The following is a 16,771-nucleotide window of genomic DNA, read 5'->3' as shown; positions in this document are numbered from 1 at the left end:
TTTTTAGCAGCACTTAATGAGCAATAGTGAGTAGTAATTGACAATAATTGCAAGTTACGCACACAACTCGGTATGCGCATTCTATAATGAACTGCGTCTAAATGGTGATGTGAACAGTTCATAATAAATGTGCGCAGTTCAAAAGAGGCGTGTTTATGGGCGTTCCAAAATTTATAGAATACGGCGCAGTCCATCTAAATCTGCACACCGAAATTTATACCAGGTTTTCGTTTGCGTAAATGGGCGCGTGCAGATTTAGGCGCAATGATATTGACGAAGTGTATTCTATATACCGTGCGTAAATCTTATAGAATACGCTTAGGCAAAACTGCATTGCACGCAGATTTTTTTAGGCACCATATATAGAATCTGGTCCTGTATGTTCACCAACATCTGATGGCTGTATAATCTGCTTATTTTCCAAACTTATTTGGCTAGTATTGGGCCATTTAAACTGCTACATGGCCAGCTACTGTCTATATAGTTGTGGGCCAAGTAAGAGGTGGGACAGATGCAGCCTAAAAAAATTATCCATTTAGTGGTTGTATTCTGTCTTTAAATGGATCATGCTGATGCAGTCAATGCACTACATGTATGTGCTGAATATAGCTTAACTTCTGACTCTGCCAGCTAAAAATCTGCCCCTCTGTGTTTGTAAAATGTTCTTCAAAGATATGGTTCATGATTTCCTTCAAATTGTTTTTAGAGACAAAAGAGAGAATTGTATATACTTTAGGTGCTAGGTATACATGTTAAAAGACAGCTACTCCTGTAACCTGCCAAATACACATAACTGATTTTTTTATGCTGATATCCGACTAGTGGCTTATACTGACCCCCTCCAACCCAACCTTAATTCTCTGAGCACATGTTTAGACATCATGGCCAATTGACTTGCTAAAAACCCATCTTAAACTCAAGTCAAGCTATTTGGTTTCCAAGGAAATCTCTTCTTCCGTAGTTAATCCTTATGATTGTTATCTTCTTGGGCATTTGTTTAGACACTTTACTCAAATGTGATAGATTAAATCTGTTATTAGAGTGTCCTCCTTTACCTTGCCAGAGATTTGCTCTGTCAAATCAAAGGGCTCAGGCTGTAATGCATACTCCTTTCCTTAACTGTATTGGTTCCTTGTAACTCTATAATGGTGTTACACTTACATTTCTTATGCTACTACAACTGATACAGAACACAGCCACCAAGCTTCTTTATTATGCCCATAGGGAACGATCATGTGACTCTATTACTGGCCAAACAGTACTGACCCCTAATCTGTCTTAGTGTCAGATTGAAGGTTCTCATATTAACTCATAGAGCTAATTTCTTGGGTCCATATTGGCCAACCTGTTCCCTTTTTTTGCAACTCAGTAATCTGTTTACCATTTCCTCTCCTGTGATTTACCCTGAGATCAGTTGTTATGCTCGTTTTGCCTCCTTGAATCTCTCAGTCTGAAATTCTTTTCCACCTTGCCTAAGGTCGGAGTTGTCTTCCGTAAAATTTAATGTTGGGTTTAAGACATTTTGCTCAGGGCTATAACTAGACAGGATTGATGGTGGTTACAGAGGTCAGCAGGTTGGACCAAGGACTACAGGCTATTCCCCTGTTAACCAACTATAATTATATCCTTTTTCACTCATATTTTTCCTTTCTATACATATTGATTCATTTGTTCTGTCCTTGGATTCTGTTCTCTCTTCCTTTTTCTATTTTTACGTATCCGTTTCTGTTTTATTTTTTATTTGTATACAGCTTTGCTGTGAATTACCAAAAGGTGATATAGAAAATATGTAAATAAAATTGCAATTTTATAAAAGATGTTCCTTGCATGTTGTCACATACATGTGTAAGTTTTTCTGTATACAGAAAGAAGCATGTTCTAGGCGTTCCTTTCAGATGTATTCATAATCTATATTTAAAAGGACAAAAACATGTATATCTTGGTATTTTGATCTCCTGGCATAGACATCTGCTTAAAATCATGACTGATACAGAGGCCCAAGGCTTGGCATAGTATTTATAGTGGGAGATCTGCTTACCTTCTATAAACAAAATTTGATTTTCTGAGAAGGGCTGCCTTCTTGCTTGCCATCATGTGTGCATACTTGCAAAACTTGCCCTATACACACTTAAAAGCCAGTGTATAAATGTATATGCATCTGTAGCTTATAAAGTTGCATATGCGTGTATATATATATATATTATATATAATTATTTGAATATTTTGATTGCTGTAATTGTCTATTGCTAATGCTTGATCTATTCTTATTGTACACAGCCTTGTGTGAATTCCTTCAAAAAGGCGGTAAATAAATCCTAATAAATAAATGTATAAACTCTCACATTAAGTAATTCATGATTTGTTCATACAAATTTTTAAAATGGTCGTCTTTTGTGTATAGTGCTATATACACTTGTCTTCAGCTGGTACTTATTTAATAAAATGTTTAGTGCTTGCTGAACTGTTTAAAAAAAATATTTGACTAGCTTTTTACCATCTAACTTAGGTACTCTTTTTGGTGCTCAGCCTACTTTTTAAAATTACCCACGGTATACACTGTAAGTCACTGATATCATCATCACTATTGATATGTTCATGATCAAATTCTGCTCCTGCAGTTTGGGTAGCTGAGAATCAAATGAATGCCTTGGAGTATCTTAATTGCTCGGAGCTACTTCACAGGGGTAACATTTTAGGTCTAATAATGGAAGGTTTTAATGAAACACATCATTGACATAGTGGTTCAAGACATAGGTGGTGTGACTGTCTCCCCCAGCCCCTCCATCTTTGCTCCTTTCTATTATCTCTTCCAGCCCTGCTGGAATTGGTGGAATGTGTTTCTTCTCATTAAGTGACCTTAAGTTTTGGCAGACAATTCTCCATCATTTTTTTGCAACATGTTGAGTTCCGCCAGGAGAGATATTCAGCTGAAGGAGTTGCTCGTGAAATCCTTCTGTTATGAAGATCCTATTGATTAGAAAACCACTGTGCATCTTCCTCTCTCCTCCTCATTTTGTGTCTCAAATTAATATAGAAGATAGGTAAGGGAAATGCTGTTGCAATCATATTAAATGAGACTTAGGAATAAGGCACTATGGCAGGAAAACAAATGTGCATTTCTTTCTGCTTTGAAGTGAATTCTGAAGGGTACAGTGGTGATACCACCATTCCAGTATGCCAGCTGCCTCTAGTTTCTAGCTTATCTATTATAATTCAGTAATGTTTATTGTCTTTTTAATACATTCAGGCACAGCTGCTTTGGAAGAAGATGCACAGATCTTAAAGGTCATTGAGGCTTACTGCACAAGTGCCAAAACTCGCCAAACACTTAATTCAAGTAAGTAAGAAATTTTTCATTGCTATTTTATCTATAAAATGTCTGAATAAATATTTCAGGCAGCTCTCAACTTAAATTCTTAACAATGAGGAGATCTTTTAGAAGCATTTATGCATGTAGGTTGGATATGTAAATGGTGATTCAGAAAGCTGCTTTTTACACACGTATATCAGGACAGAGATTTCAAGGGTGTGTGTGTTTTGAATGTGGCTATGGTGGCCCAAAACTATATAGGTATTTTCCAGTAAGAAAATTTCCCCGTTGGTTTTTGATTTCCAAGGCACGCATAGGTGTTATAAAAGTGCTAGTAAGGACCAGGGCTTTAAACGAGGGGTTGAAGGGTAATTTTGCTTAATTCTTCATTTCTTATTTTTGCCACTACAGTTTAAAAAAAAAAAAAGAAAAGAAAGTTGATATTCAAAACGATGTACCAACCAGAAATGGCACCTGATCAGGGCTAACCACTAATTTTCAGTGACACTTAACTGGTTAGTGCTGCTGAAAATAACTGGTTAGTGCCGAGCTGAAAACTGATTATTTTGGGGGTGTGCTGGGGACAGAGTTGGCATTTGGCCAGTTAACTGCCGATGTTCAACACTTAACCGTCCAGGTTAACCCATAAATAGGATTACATAAGTCAGTCCTATCTTTATACAGTAACCCATAGCCAGTTAAGTACCGAATATTGCACTTAGGGGCCCTTTTACTAAGCCGCGTAAGCGTCTACTCGCGCCAAAATGGAGTTACCGCATGGCTTTTGCGGTAATTTCAGTTTTTGCCGCATGTCCAATACGCTCGGCCGAAAAATAATTTTTATTTTCTACTGCGTGTATCGGACATGCGCCAAGTGGAATTTGGACCGCATAGGTCATTATTGCCTGGTTACCGCGTCAGACTTTACCTCTAGGTCAATGGCTGGTGGTAAGGTCTCAGAATGGATGCGTGGCAATTTTCATTTTGCTGCACATCCATTTTTGGCAAAAATATAAAAAAAGGGCCTTTTTTACAGGTGCACTGAAAAATGATTCTGCGCGTGCCCAAAACCCGCGCCTACACTGCTGCAGTCCATTTTTCAGTGCACCTTAGTAAAAGGACCCCTTAACTGGCTATGCTTTATCTGGCTCCAGAAATCCAGTGCTGGTGTTCAGACATGACCTAGCATTGAATTTCAAAGTTTAACGCCAGCGGCAATCATCAATACGATGATCACTGCTGGCTAAATATCAGGTCCAAAATGTAGCTTTGCTTGTTAGTTGGTGTCACTTATATGTTTAGCTTTGGACGATAGGGCCACTATATGTATAAGAGCTGGCACTTATATGTGGAAGCTGCCAAGTGCTACCATTATCTTTGTCTGCATATACTTCTGTGAAATCAGAACTTCCTCTGTATGTGCTGGCAAGTACATGTATCTGCCGTCATCCTTCTACATATTTTACAAAGGCACATTTGGCAGAGCCTTTTGTAAAATACTGGGGGAATTGATGTGCTATGCAAAATGGGCTTTAAATGATACAGTGTTAGGAAATTGATTGTTTGATGGTTCAGATTGCTCTACTGTTAAAAGTCAAATGCTCAACAGAAGAAAATGCAGTGTACTTGAACATGACTTGGATCTTTCTGGTATATTCAGGGACCTTTGTATTTGTACACTGAATTTTATGAATCATGCTCATTCACTTGTGTATTGATTGGCTGAACCTCACACACTACAAATGATATTAATGTATGGGATTTACAATTTCAATCTAGAATTGCTGCTTAGTGGTCCATCTCCAAAAACAATTTATCAAGGCTCCGCTGATGAAATGTACAACAGTTGATAGTTGAATGTGCAATAACTAGTATGAGGGAGTTATACCTGTAGATTCAAACTGGTTTGAGGTGCTGTTTTATTTTGAAGTTGCATATGTAATCTCAGTCAGCAAGCCTGCTGAATCAAATAATGAAGTAAATATTTGTTTTGCAACTTACAGTGCCTCGTAAAAGTCTTAAAGCCCTTCTGCATTTTTCTTCATTCTGCTATCTGAATAATAATGCATTAAAGTAGGGTTTGTCTTACCGATCTACACCAGTGTTTCACAAGTCAGTCCTGAAGTACCACCTTGCCAGTCAGTTTTCAGGATTTCCTCAGTGAATATGCATGAAATTGATTAGTATACACTGCCTCCATTATATGAAAATCTCTTTCATGCATTTTCATTGTGCATATCCTGAAAGCTTGACTGGCAAGGTGATATTCCAGGATAGACTTGGGAAACACTGATCTACACAACATACCCTACACTTTCAACATGAACAAGCAATTATACAAATATGCAAAAAATAATTAAGAGAAACAAAAAGGGCTTGATTTCATAAGTGACTACCATTTTGCCCAACAGGATGGTGCAGATTTTGCCATTCTTCTCGACAGCTCTGTCAAGTTGGCTGGGGATCTTGCCACAGATGTCCTGTTTGATTCAGGTCTGGGCAGAAACTAGGCTATGGGCTCCCTTTTACTAAGCAGCGGTAAGCCCAACGTGGGCTTACCGCTCGTTAAACAGGAAGTACCACTGGGCTACTGCAGCAGCCTGGTGGTATTTCCCACCCCTAGCATGCCGTCATATCCGGCACTACAAAAATATAGTTACACTGAGGTAATCGAGCAGTGCCGCACGCTGTCGAGTTACTGCCGGGTTAGTGCGGGGGCCTTTACCGCCATCTCAATGGGTGACGGTAAGAGCTCTCCCCCAAAATGGCCGCACGGCAAGTGCTTTATATGCCACACGGCTATTTCCTGCTGGAAAGAAAGACTTCCCTTTTACCCACTGCGGTAAAAGGGAGCCTCGACATGCGTGAAAAACATGTGCCGATTCCAACGCAGGCCCCCTTTTGCCACAGCTTGGTAAAAGGGGCCCTATCTGAGGACATTGAAAGGAAAATTTTGCTCAGTAACAGAATTCCTTCTGCCTTCTTTTTGAAGGCTCACAGTGAGAACAGGCAAACTGTTTTCTTAATTATTCCATGTAAGAATTTCATTTTTGTTTTTTTGGTGTGCACTATATAACCTTGTATGACTGAAAATAGGGAAAGCCAAAGTGTAGTAGCTTTTTATTTATTAGTATTCTATAATCTTCAGTTACAAATTGGAAGACAATTTTGCACTGCTCTTTTGAATATGGCTGTTTCTCAAGTTGTCAAAGAAACTACAAGCAGCTGTATTTAAAGGAGTAGTGCGAAAGTTTCTTCCAGCTTGTAATTGAAGATTATAGAGTAAATGAAAACGGTAACAGAATTCAAACACACGTGGGATAAACATAAAGGAATCCTGTTCAGAAGGAATGGATCCTAAGGAGCTTAGCTGAGATTGGGTGGCAGAGCCGGTGGCAGGAGGCGGGGATAGTGCTGGGCAGACTTATACAGTCTGTGCCAGAGCCGGTGGTGGGAGGCGGGGATAGTGCTGGGCAGACTTATACGATCTGTGCCCTGAAGAGGACAGGTACAAATCAAAGTAGGGTATACACAAAAAGTAGCACATATGAGTTTATCTTGTTGGGCAGACTGGATGGACCATGCAGGTCTTTTTCTGCCGTCATTTACTAGGTTACTAATAAATAAAAAGCTGCTACTTTGGCTCTGCTTATTTTTCAGCCATATGAGATTGTAATGCACACAAAAAAAAAACCAAAAAGAAGTTGAAACGTGGCTGAATTGATGATTTTTTTTTCACTTATGATAGGTACAGTAAGAAACATGTTCATAAATTGTACAGTTTCTCTAACAATATAGCCTTATCTGAGATGCCAGAATCTTGGTCCTCTAATACACTGTAGAATGACCATATGACTCTGATGCTTTTAAAAATAAATATATTTCAGTGGTTCCCAAACCTGGTCTTGGAGGCACTGCAGCCAGTCAGGTTTTCAGGATACCCACAATGAATATTCATGAGATAGATTTGCAAGCAGTGGAGGCAGTGCATGCAAATCTCTCTCATGAATATTCATTATGGGTATCCTGAAAACTTGACTGGCTGGGATGCCTCCCGGACCAGGTTTGGGAACCACTGCCATATTTACTACAAAACACTGGTATGTTGTTCATTAAAAACTGGATTTATTCAGGCTTGGCACATTGCAAAGGTGGCATACTTGGACCCAGGAAAGGAGAGAGAGAGAGAATAGCTACTGCTATATGGTTGACTCTGCTGGCCAACAAATAATGCTGAGTGATGCCTCTACTTTTCTCATATATGTATATGCACACATATATAGAGTGTCTTGCAAAAGTCTTCATACCATTGTACATTTTCACATTTTTGGTATCAAAAAATGCCATTCAGCATGCAGCAGAGTTTGTTTCACTGGTGTGCACAATATGAGGGCAATTTTATAAAGGGGTGTCTACATTTAGGCACTTACCCTGGGATTCTGTATATGGCCTTAATTTCTGTGTGGAAATTGAAGCATATTCTATAACAATGCGTGTAATTTAATTGGTTAACTAGCTAATCAGTGCTGTTAATTGGATGTTAAGCAATTATCAGCACTAATTGTCATTAGTTATGATTTACACACAGAACTCACTAAGAATATTCTGTAACTAGTAAAAAAGGCCCGTTTCTGACACAAATGAAACGGGCGCTAGCAAGGTTTTCCTCGGAGTGTGTATGTTTGGGAGAGTGTATGTGAGAGTGACTGTGTGAGAGTCAGAGTGAAAGTGTGAGTGTGTGTGTGTGTGAGAGAGAGTGAGTCTGGGTGTGAGTGTGTTTGTGAGAGAGTGTGTGTGTGAGAATGAGAGTGTGTGCAAGTGTGTATGTGAGACACAGTGTGAAAGAGAGTGTGTGTGTGTGTGTGTGTGTGTGTGCGAGAGAGAGAGTGTGTGTGAGACACACATTCTCTGTGAGAGTGAGTGTATGAGACCAAGCGAGAGTGTGAGTGACTGTGTGGCACATAGAGAGTGAATGTGATACAGAGTGAGACAGAGTGTGTGAGAGTGAGAGTCAGAAAGACATTGTCTATGAGAGAGAGAGAGTGTGAGCCTTGCCCTCCCAATCCATGCCCATCTGTCCCCTGCCCCCTCCATTCATCCTTTTCCAGCAATTCCCCTCTCTCCCTGAGCCCTGCCTTCCCAATCCATGCCCATCCATGCTCCTCTGTCACCTGCCCCCTCCATTCATCCCTATCCAGCAATTCCCCTCTCTCCCTGAGCCCTGCCCTGCAATCCATATCCATCCATGCCCATCTGTCCCCTCCATTCATCCCTATCCAGCAATTCCCCTCTCTCCCTGAGCCCTGCCCTCCCAATCCATGCCCATCCATGCTCCTCTGTCACCTGCCCCCTCCATTCATCCCTTTCCAGCAATTCCCCTCTCTCCCTGAGCCCTGCCCTCCCAATCCATGCCCATCCATGCTCCTCTGTCCCCTGCCCCCTCCATTCATCCCTTTCCAGCAATTCCCCTCTCTCCCTGAGCCCTGCCATCCCAATCCATGCCCATCCATGCTCCTCTGTCCCCTGCCCCCTCCATTCATCCTTTTCCAGCAATTCTCCTCTCTCCCTTCCATGACCCCCCTCGCATCCATGCTCCTCTCTCTCCCATGTCCCAGCCTGGCCCGCCCTCTTCTCCCCCCCCTTCGCATCCATGCCCCCCCCTTCGCATCCATGCTGTTGTTTCTCCCCTGCCCTCCCGCTCCCATTGTTCAACTTTACTGCCCACCCTCTTCTCTCCCCCCAACATCCCTTTTTTTTTTTTTTTCTTTTTAAATTTACCTCTGTGGCGGTTCTGGCAGCGCAGCGTCAGGGAAGGAGGCGGCACTCCCGACGTCTAGCCTTCCCTTCGCTGTGTTCCGCCTTTTCATCTGTGTTCCCCTTTTCATCTCTGCGACTTGGAATTTACGTGCACCACATTACAGAATATGCTTAGTGAGTTCTGTGTGTAAATCATAACTAATGACAATTAGTGCTGATAATTGCTTTTTAACGTCCAATTAACAGCACTGATTAGCTAGTTAACCAATTAAATTATCTACATACACTGTGTCTTGACTGGAGTAGATCATTCTGCTTTGCAAAACTGGTAGATAAGTATGCAATCAAGGTTTTTTAGTTTTTGTTTACTGCCTTTCAATTAGCAATATCAGAGTGGTTTGCAATATAATAATTGCCAGATCAACAATAAGTCAGACATTAAAAGCATAAAAAGTAAAGACAAAAAAGATCAATATTAATTTGAGTCAGGAGCAATACACAAGGGATGTGAATTCAAATTGCAATACGAATTGTAGATTAATTGGAGACACACAAGGTGCATTTGTTCCCAGCAATTCCTAATATCAAAAGTGGTGTAAAGATCGTATTAATTCACCACATTAAAAAGACTGCCTAAACAACTAGATTTTAAGATCCTTTTTGTATTTCCGATATGAAACCTCCTGCCTCAGTTCCGGGGGAAGAGAATTCCACAGCATGGGTGCTACAGTATTAAAATCTGTCTTGCTCGTAGTATCAAGCCAGAGTCTAAAATATAAAGGAATAACTAACAAATTGGTTTGGGAGAATGAAGGTCTGGGCCGGACTGTAAGGCAATGATTCCTAAACTTTTTATTGTGGTGAAACCCCTAAAAAATGTTTCATAGATGGAGGAACTCTCTAATTTTTTGAGGAACTCCTGAAGAAAATTCAAGGAAACCCAGGGATCTGCAGAAATTCAGTTTGGGAATCACTGTTGTAAGGAATGAGAGGTGATTGATGGTAATGTGGAGCCCAAGTATAGTGGGTCTGGTGGATTAAGACCAGGATTTTAAATTTAATCTATGCCAGAACTGTTGTTGCAAAAAAGCATCCCATGGTCATTTTCATTTTAGCAATCCCTAAAACATGATCAGCTAAGTATCTCAAAGCATAGACCTGAGAAACACTGGTATTACAGACATTAACGACCATTGAGAGGGATGGAATAGGTGTAAGAGAATACAAATATTTGAAGACTAGGCATAAAATCTTGAATTTGAGCCTTTCTTCCACAGGTAGTGTTTGTAAGTCTTTCAGAACTGGTGTAGTATCATAACTCTTTCCTCCTAATATTGTTGCTGCCATATTCTGAAGGAGCTGAAGATGTCGTGAATTAATGTGGGTAATTCCCTGATGCAAAGAGCTGCAGTAATAAATTTGATTTGTTGACCAGGCATAAATAATAGTTGCCAAATTTGTTTGTTCTAATAACAGACATATAATAAAGTCCAATCAAATGAAGTGAATAGGAAGTGATTTATAACACTTTGCCAGCATTATTGCTCCTAGAACATTCAGGGAATGACATGAGAACTGTTTTAAACGAAACGACTCAATGACTTTTTAAAATTGTTATTGCATTGTCAATTTTATATTTTTGTGATACATCTGCTTCTCAAATATACTGCACTCTGGAGGTTGAGGTTGCTTTTATTGTAACAACAAATGTTTTTATGCATAATATAGAGCCTGATTTACCAAGGCCTTTTCCCATTCTGTGTCTTTGGGGTGGGACGGGAGAACTTATTACATCAATTCTGTAAAAAGAGCCGTTTCTTGACATTACTCCATTGGTAGACTCGGGAGTTCATTTTCAAAGCACTTTAACTTAACAAAGTTCCATAGGTTACTACTACTACTACTACTATTTAGCATTTCTATAGCTCTACAAGGCATACGCAGCGCTGCACAAACATAGAAGAAAGACAGTCCCTGCTCAAAGAGCTTACAATCTAATAGATCTAATAGGTTACTGTGGGGCTCATTTTCAAAGCACTTAGACTTACACAGTAACCTATAAGTCTAAGTGCTTTCAAAATACGCCTCCACGTAACTTTGTAAGTCTAAGTGCTTTGAAAATACACCTCTCTGCATAGAAAGCATAAAACGTGTCATCCTAGTTAAAACATTAATTTGCATCATTTTTACAGATTTTTGACCAGTTTTCGAAATGGTTTTAACAGTTTTTATTGTCACTCTAGATCTACAAAATAATATTGACCATTTAAGTGACACCAGGTACCATATATGTGGGTTCTTTTTAAGTTTCCTAATATTGAAAAGGGCATTTCTTTCCTTAATTTTTTTTAGTGTTCTGTATAAGAACAGGTGGAGAATTCTTTCTCAGTGCCAATTCTGTTCATGTCCTTTTACAAGTTATGCATATAGTTGCACACAGATTTCAAGTTCAAGCAGATAAGTTCCACAGTATGAGAAAAATAGGTGGCCTCTGGACTACGTATAGAGCCTCATTTTCAAAGCATATAGACTTACAAAATTACATTGGTTATTATGGGGCTCATTTTCAAAGCACTTAGACTTACATATTCCATAGATTACTGGGTTACTTTCTAAGTCTAAGTACATCTATATAACTTTGTAAGTCTATATGTTTTGAAAACGAGCACCTAAGTGCAGCAAGATAGCATCTGTTTCAACATCCAAGTCCACTTAAAAGTGACTTTTTCATGTGCTTTGAAACTTGTGTGCATAAATTGACCATTAGTACAAAATTACGTTCTTCAGTCCAAAAAGGACACAGAAATCATCAAGGACTTAGAAATGCACACATAAAAACAAGTGCACACCATTTTTTGGAACACACAGATACATTCCCTTTCTGACATACATATCAACATTCTCTTATTTAATATGAACCTCAACATTTCTCTCTTTTTCAATTTACCTAATAAATTGAGAGAGGCCTATTTTGAGTAGAATAATTAAGAATTAATTAAGCAAGAGGATCTAACCTTTGTACCCAAGACTTTACAGGTAATATTATGTCAGCTGCCTCATTCATGCAGGACTGTAGTTGTTGCTAAGAGTGGTCAGGGCTTTTCTGGATGGACTGCCCCAGTCAAGCAATGTCAAAACCTGTCCAGCTCAGGTTAGTTTGTAGCTGAGAGTTTTGGTCTGGGACCTAATACCTGATGATTTAGCACCTGATCCTGTGGAATATTAGCTTTCCATAAGAACATCCCTTTTCTCTGTAAGCTCAGGTACCCCCACCCAAACTGAAAAACAGGGATAACAACATAAAATATGCATTTAGTCATTAAATAATAATATAATTTCCTTTAAAACCAGTAGGAGGACAGTAGTGTTTGTTGGTCTGGAAGGACTGGAAAGAGACCTTGGGTAAATGCCTGTAGCCTTTTCATTTGTTTTATTTTATTATTTACTAGTAAAAAAAGGCCCGTTTCTGTTTCTAATGAAATGGGCGCAAGCAAGGTTTCCCCCCCCCCCCTTGCCGATCACCCGACCCCCCTACCCGGGCGCATCACGAAGCCCCTCCCCCTGCGCCTTCATGGCCCCCCTCGCCACCCAGAACCGCGAATGGTAACGGTGGCCGGCCCCTGCTGCTTCTCCTTTTGAGCAGCAGGAGCCGGTAGATAAAGAGAAGAAAAACAAAACAACAGAATGTCGCAAAATGCACCTCCGTAGAGAAGCATCTGAGATTGGCACACGTCTCTGCAGGCGCTCCTCTTCTCCCCTCTGACATCTGTGCGTTCCTCCGGGGTCTCCCTGCAGGGGCAGTGACGTTGAGGGTAGAGGAGGAGCGGCTGCAGAGACGTCTGGCAATCTGAGATGGTTGTGTACAGAGGTGCGTTGTATGAGTTGTTTGTTTTCTTGTTGTGTTTATGTACTGGCTGCCGTTGTGGGTGGTGAGGCAGTGGATTGGGGGGAGGGGCTTCGTGATGTGGCGGCGGGAGGGGTCGGATGATGCGTGGAGGAGGGAAGGGGTAGGGGGCGGGGCTTCGTGATGTAGCGTCGATATTTTTACCTGGGGCAATGGAGGGTGTGTAGCGATTCGTAGTCAGGGGGAGGAGTAGGGAAACATGCTGCGCGTGTTTCCCTACTCCTCCCCCTGCCTGGTTCGTTGTTTGTTGGAGGGGGTTGCAGTCCCTTCACTCTCTGTGTTCCGCCCTCAACGTCATGACGTTAGACGCGAGGGCAGGGCATAGAGATGGTGATTTTGAAGGCTTCACCACCATGAACTTATGAAAAGTTTAGGGATGACTTTCAGCAGGTTGTCTTCAGAACGTTGAGGTAGCGTTTTATGTCCAGATGGGGCGTGGCTGTGGGCGTGGCTGAGGGCGGGTCTATGAGTTAGGGTGAGTGGTCCTGATAGCCTAGCCTAAGAAGACGACAGGAGTTCAGTGCTTCACTGCCTTGCAGTGAGCTTCAGAATTTTCGAGGTGGGATTTGCAGTGAGCTTCAGAATGTTCGAGGTGGGATTTAATTATATAGATTTACTTATTTGTATATTGCTCACACCTTTATCATTAGTAGCTCAAGGTAAGTTGGCATTCATACTAGGTATTTTCCCTGTCTCAGAAGGGCTCACAATCTCATTTTTGTACCTGAGGCAATAGAGGATTAAGTGACTTGCCCAAGATCACAAGGAGCAGCAGTGGGATTTGAACCAGGCACCCCCTAGATATCAAGCTTGTTGCTTTAACCACTAGGTTTTCCTCCCCACAATCAGCTGCATTGTGATGTGGGCCAACATGGTTGGTTATGTGTTGTGTCAGGCATGCTATGATGGCTTTTGAGCCTAGTATATTCTTTGGCCAGTTGTCCCCCACCCCCCTGTGGATATCTATGGATATTGGCTATGTTCCAGGTGGGTTTGCTGTGGGAAGAGGGAATATCAGGTCAACAGACTGCTAAGTAATAGGTGGTGAATCAGGTCACAGAGATATCCTGGTTACACATTGCCTGTGTAGGCTGCATGGTGCAGTGTCATGCCAACATACATGCAAAGCCTCTGTCTTGCAAGATGAACTCTTGTATGTTTCTGCCTACAGAAACAACCTTTATTACTCTCACAAACTCATACACACAAAAAAGCCATTCTCTCTCATACATGATCACAGACTTTTCATATGTCTCACAGAAACACATTTTAAAAAATAGGTTCAGTATAAAAAATGCCTTTGAGAGTTCTGTGTAAACCACAGAGAATGCTGTTAAACATCTTAAAATTGAAGAATTTACCTACTTGGCTTAAAATGCCACTTGACTTTTTTCTTAGCACTTCTTTTCTTGATCTTATTTCTAGGTTTCCTTTTTTTGTGTAACTTTTTTTTTAAATCCTTTTTTCTGTTAAAAGGCACAGAGTACTCTGGTTATCCTCCTCAACTGTTTATGCATTCAAATTTCGATTTGATGTCTCTAAAGAGTTCTGGGGTGGGTTAGCACAGTATTGCTTTGATTCTTTTTGAGTCACAAGAGAGGGGATTGCTAAATAAGATTTCAGATATCTTTAAATGTTGTTATTTGTCCTTAAAAAATAAAGTAAAAGTATAAAAGAAAAAAAAGAGTTCTTAAATCGATTGGCTATAAGATCAAGCAAGCTCAGTTAGAAAGTTGAGCATCACAGTTATGCCTCCTCTATTTAAGACCATGCAAAAAGAGGCCTTTGTGAACTCTTCCCTAGCCCAATCCAGTGTCCTTATACTGTGTACAGTAACAATCTCCTTTAGAAAATGTATTAATATTGTTGCACCAATGTAGCATATAGAGTTTTTGGATTTTTTTTTTTCTGATTTAGAATTTGTTTCACTGTGTCTACCAAGCTATGTACTGAACCATTATTAGTTCTAACTTGCCCAAAACTTAGAAGAATGAAGCTCTCGATGTACCTTTTTAACAGTATTTTCTCTTTCCCTTCTCTTCCCATCATCCTTTGCTTTTGTTTCATGTTATTTTGATTGTGGCTTTTCTTGTCCCATTATTTTCCTCCTCATCTTCTCTCTGCCTCTCCACTGCCACCATTCCATTTCATTCCCTGTACATCCGTAGCATGGCAAGGCACTGACCTGATGCATAATCACGTCTTGGCTGATGATGACCAATCAAGTCTAGACTCCTTGGGTCGTCGCAGTAGCCTTTCTCGTTTGGAGCCTTCAGACCTCTCAGAAGACTCTGACTATGACAGTATATGGACAGCCCATAGTTACAGAATGGGGTCTACATCTCGTAAGAGCTGTTGCTCATATATCTCTCACCAGAACTAATGCACTTCTGACCTTTTCTTAACAAATGCTTGTTAAATCACAACCTGCTTTTTCTTAGATGTTTTCTCGTGTTCTTTGTCTCTTTAATGTGATGTTTTAACAACTTGCTGTTGAGTCTCCTGATATTTCTCGTGTACCATTTGAGACTCTGTAGCCAATTTGAAATACATTCACAAATACCAATTTGAAATACATTCACAAATACCTGTCTATAAAAAAAGGATGTGTATTCTGTTAAGGGTATACGTCGTGAATTTTTTTATGCCGACTGCTCTTGATATGTAGTTTGCATTTTTGTGTTTTACCTCCCCTCCTTTCCTCCCAAGTAGTTTAGCATCTGTTCCTTTTTAATTTATTTTTGTCAGTGTATATTTTTGTATTTTGTACTGAAACCATACTGATTTGTGAGCTAAGTGCCAAGAATTTGAATGACTTTATCCTTGTAGTGTTCTAATTTTTCTTGTATATTAATGGTGTGGATCACACTGGTGTTCAGTACAGGGAGTGAGGCAACAAAAGAAACTACAACGTATTCCTTTTGTATCCATGTCCTTGAGACACTCGGACATGTGCGTACATCCGTATCCTGTTTACTATTGTATTTGTAATGTATTTTATCTGATACTTTTTTTAGTACTAATTATTTCACTGAATGATTTGCAACCCATTATGAACTGATTATCACCAGGTTCAGGGCCGTGTCTTGATTTAGTATTTTTAGCTTTTGAAATAATACAGACAAGAATAGCAACTTTGCTGATAGCAGTTAAATGTTATTAACTGGATTCTCATTATAGAGTTAAGTACAAATAACTATTTAAGCAGCAAAAAATGAGCAGCTGTAATGAAAAGTTGAACATAGTCAACTCCAATTGGATGCACAAATTTGCTATAGTTAAGCACAGTAAAGTAATTCTAGATTTGGGCAATTTGTGTATAATGATGTTTGATAATTGTTTACATTTCCAGTTTTACTGCTTAGACTTGCATGTCTAAAAGCAAAGAAACTTTATGCCTACGTTCCTCTACCTTTCCTTTTTTAGATAAATGAACTTTGGAGTTCAGATATATTGAGAAGGATCCTCTCCTTCCCTCTTCCTCAGCTAGAAAGGTAGTTGACATCAAGTCTTTCAAGTAAATATGTTCAGGGGAAGTCAGTAAATAGCTCTGAAAAAAAGTTAAGAGGAAATCAGATTTAAAGCGTAAGACTTTCTGAATAGATTTTTATATGCATGTCTTTGTGTTTTTTGTATTCCTGATCATTTAACCTTTTTGCAGAGCTAATGTGCCTCTCTGGTCATTTGTGCTTTCAATGCCAATGCAAAGCATCTTAACTTTAAAACAGAAAAGGAATCAGATGCCAGATGTTTATCATAACTTTTAATCTAATTGTTTCCCTTGTCTTCTAACAAGCTGG

At 39.9% G+C, this 16,771-nt stretch overlaps 1 protein-coding gene across 4 annotated transcripts in view; it reads left to right on the top strand.

The window, feature by feature from the left end:
* The window catches only part of ARHGEF7 (Rho guanine nucleotide exchange factor 7), a 443,279-nt gene that overhangs the window by 339,803 nt on the left and 86,705 nt on the right, over window positions 1-16,771 (top strand). For all 4 annotated transcript variants that reach the window (XM_030201536.1, XM_030201535.1, XM_030201537.1 and 1 more), the window contains one exon: window positions 3,248-3,337. In XM_030201536.1, coding sequence (XP_030057396.1) covers window positions 3,248-3,337 — 90 coding nt within the window. The remainder of the gene's footprint in view (window positions 1-3,247; window positions 3,338-16,771) is intronic.

Source organism: Microcaecilia unicolor, chromosome 4 (genome assembly GCF_901765095.1).
Source record: "Microcaecilia unicolor chromosome 4, aMicUni1.1, whole genome shotgun sequence".
Lineage (NCBI taxonomy): Eukaryota > Metazoa > Chordata > Amphibia > Gymnophiona > Siphonopidae > Microcaecilia > Microcaecilia unicolor.
The sequence above is the reverse complement of the archived record's forward strand: the minus strand, read 5'-3'. Positions and strand labels throughout refer to the sequence as shown.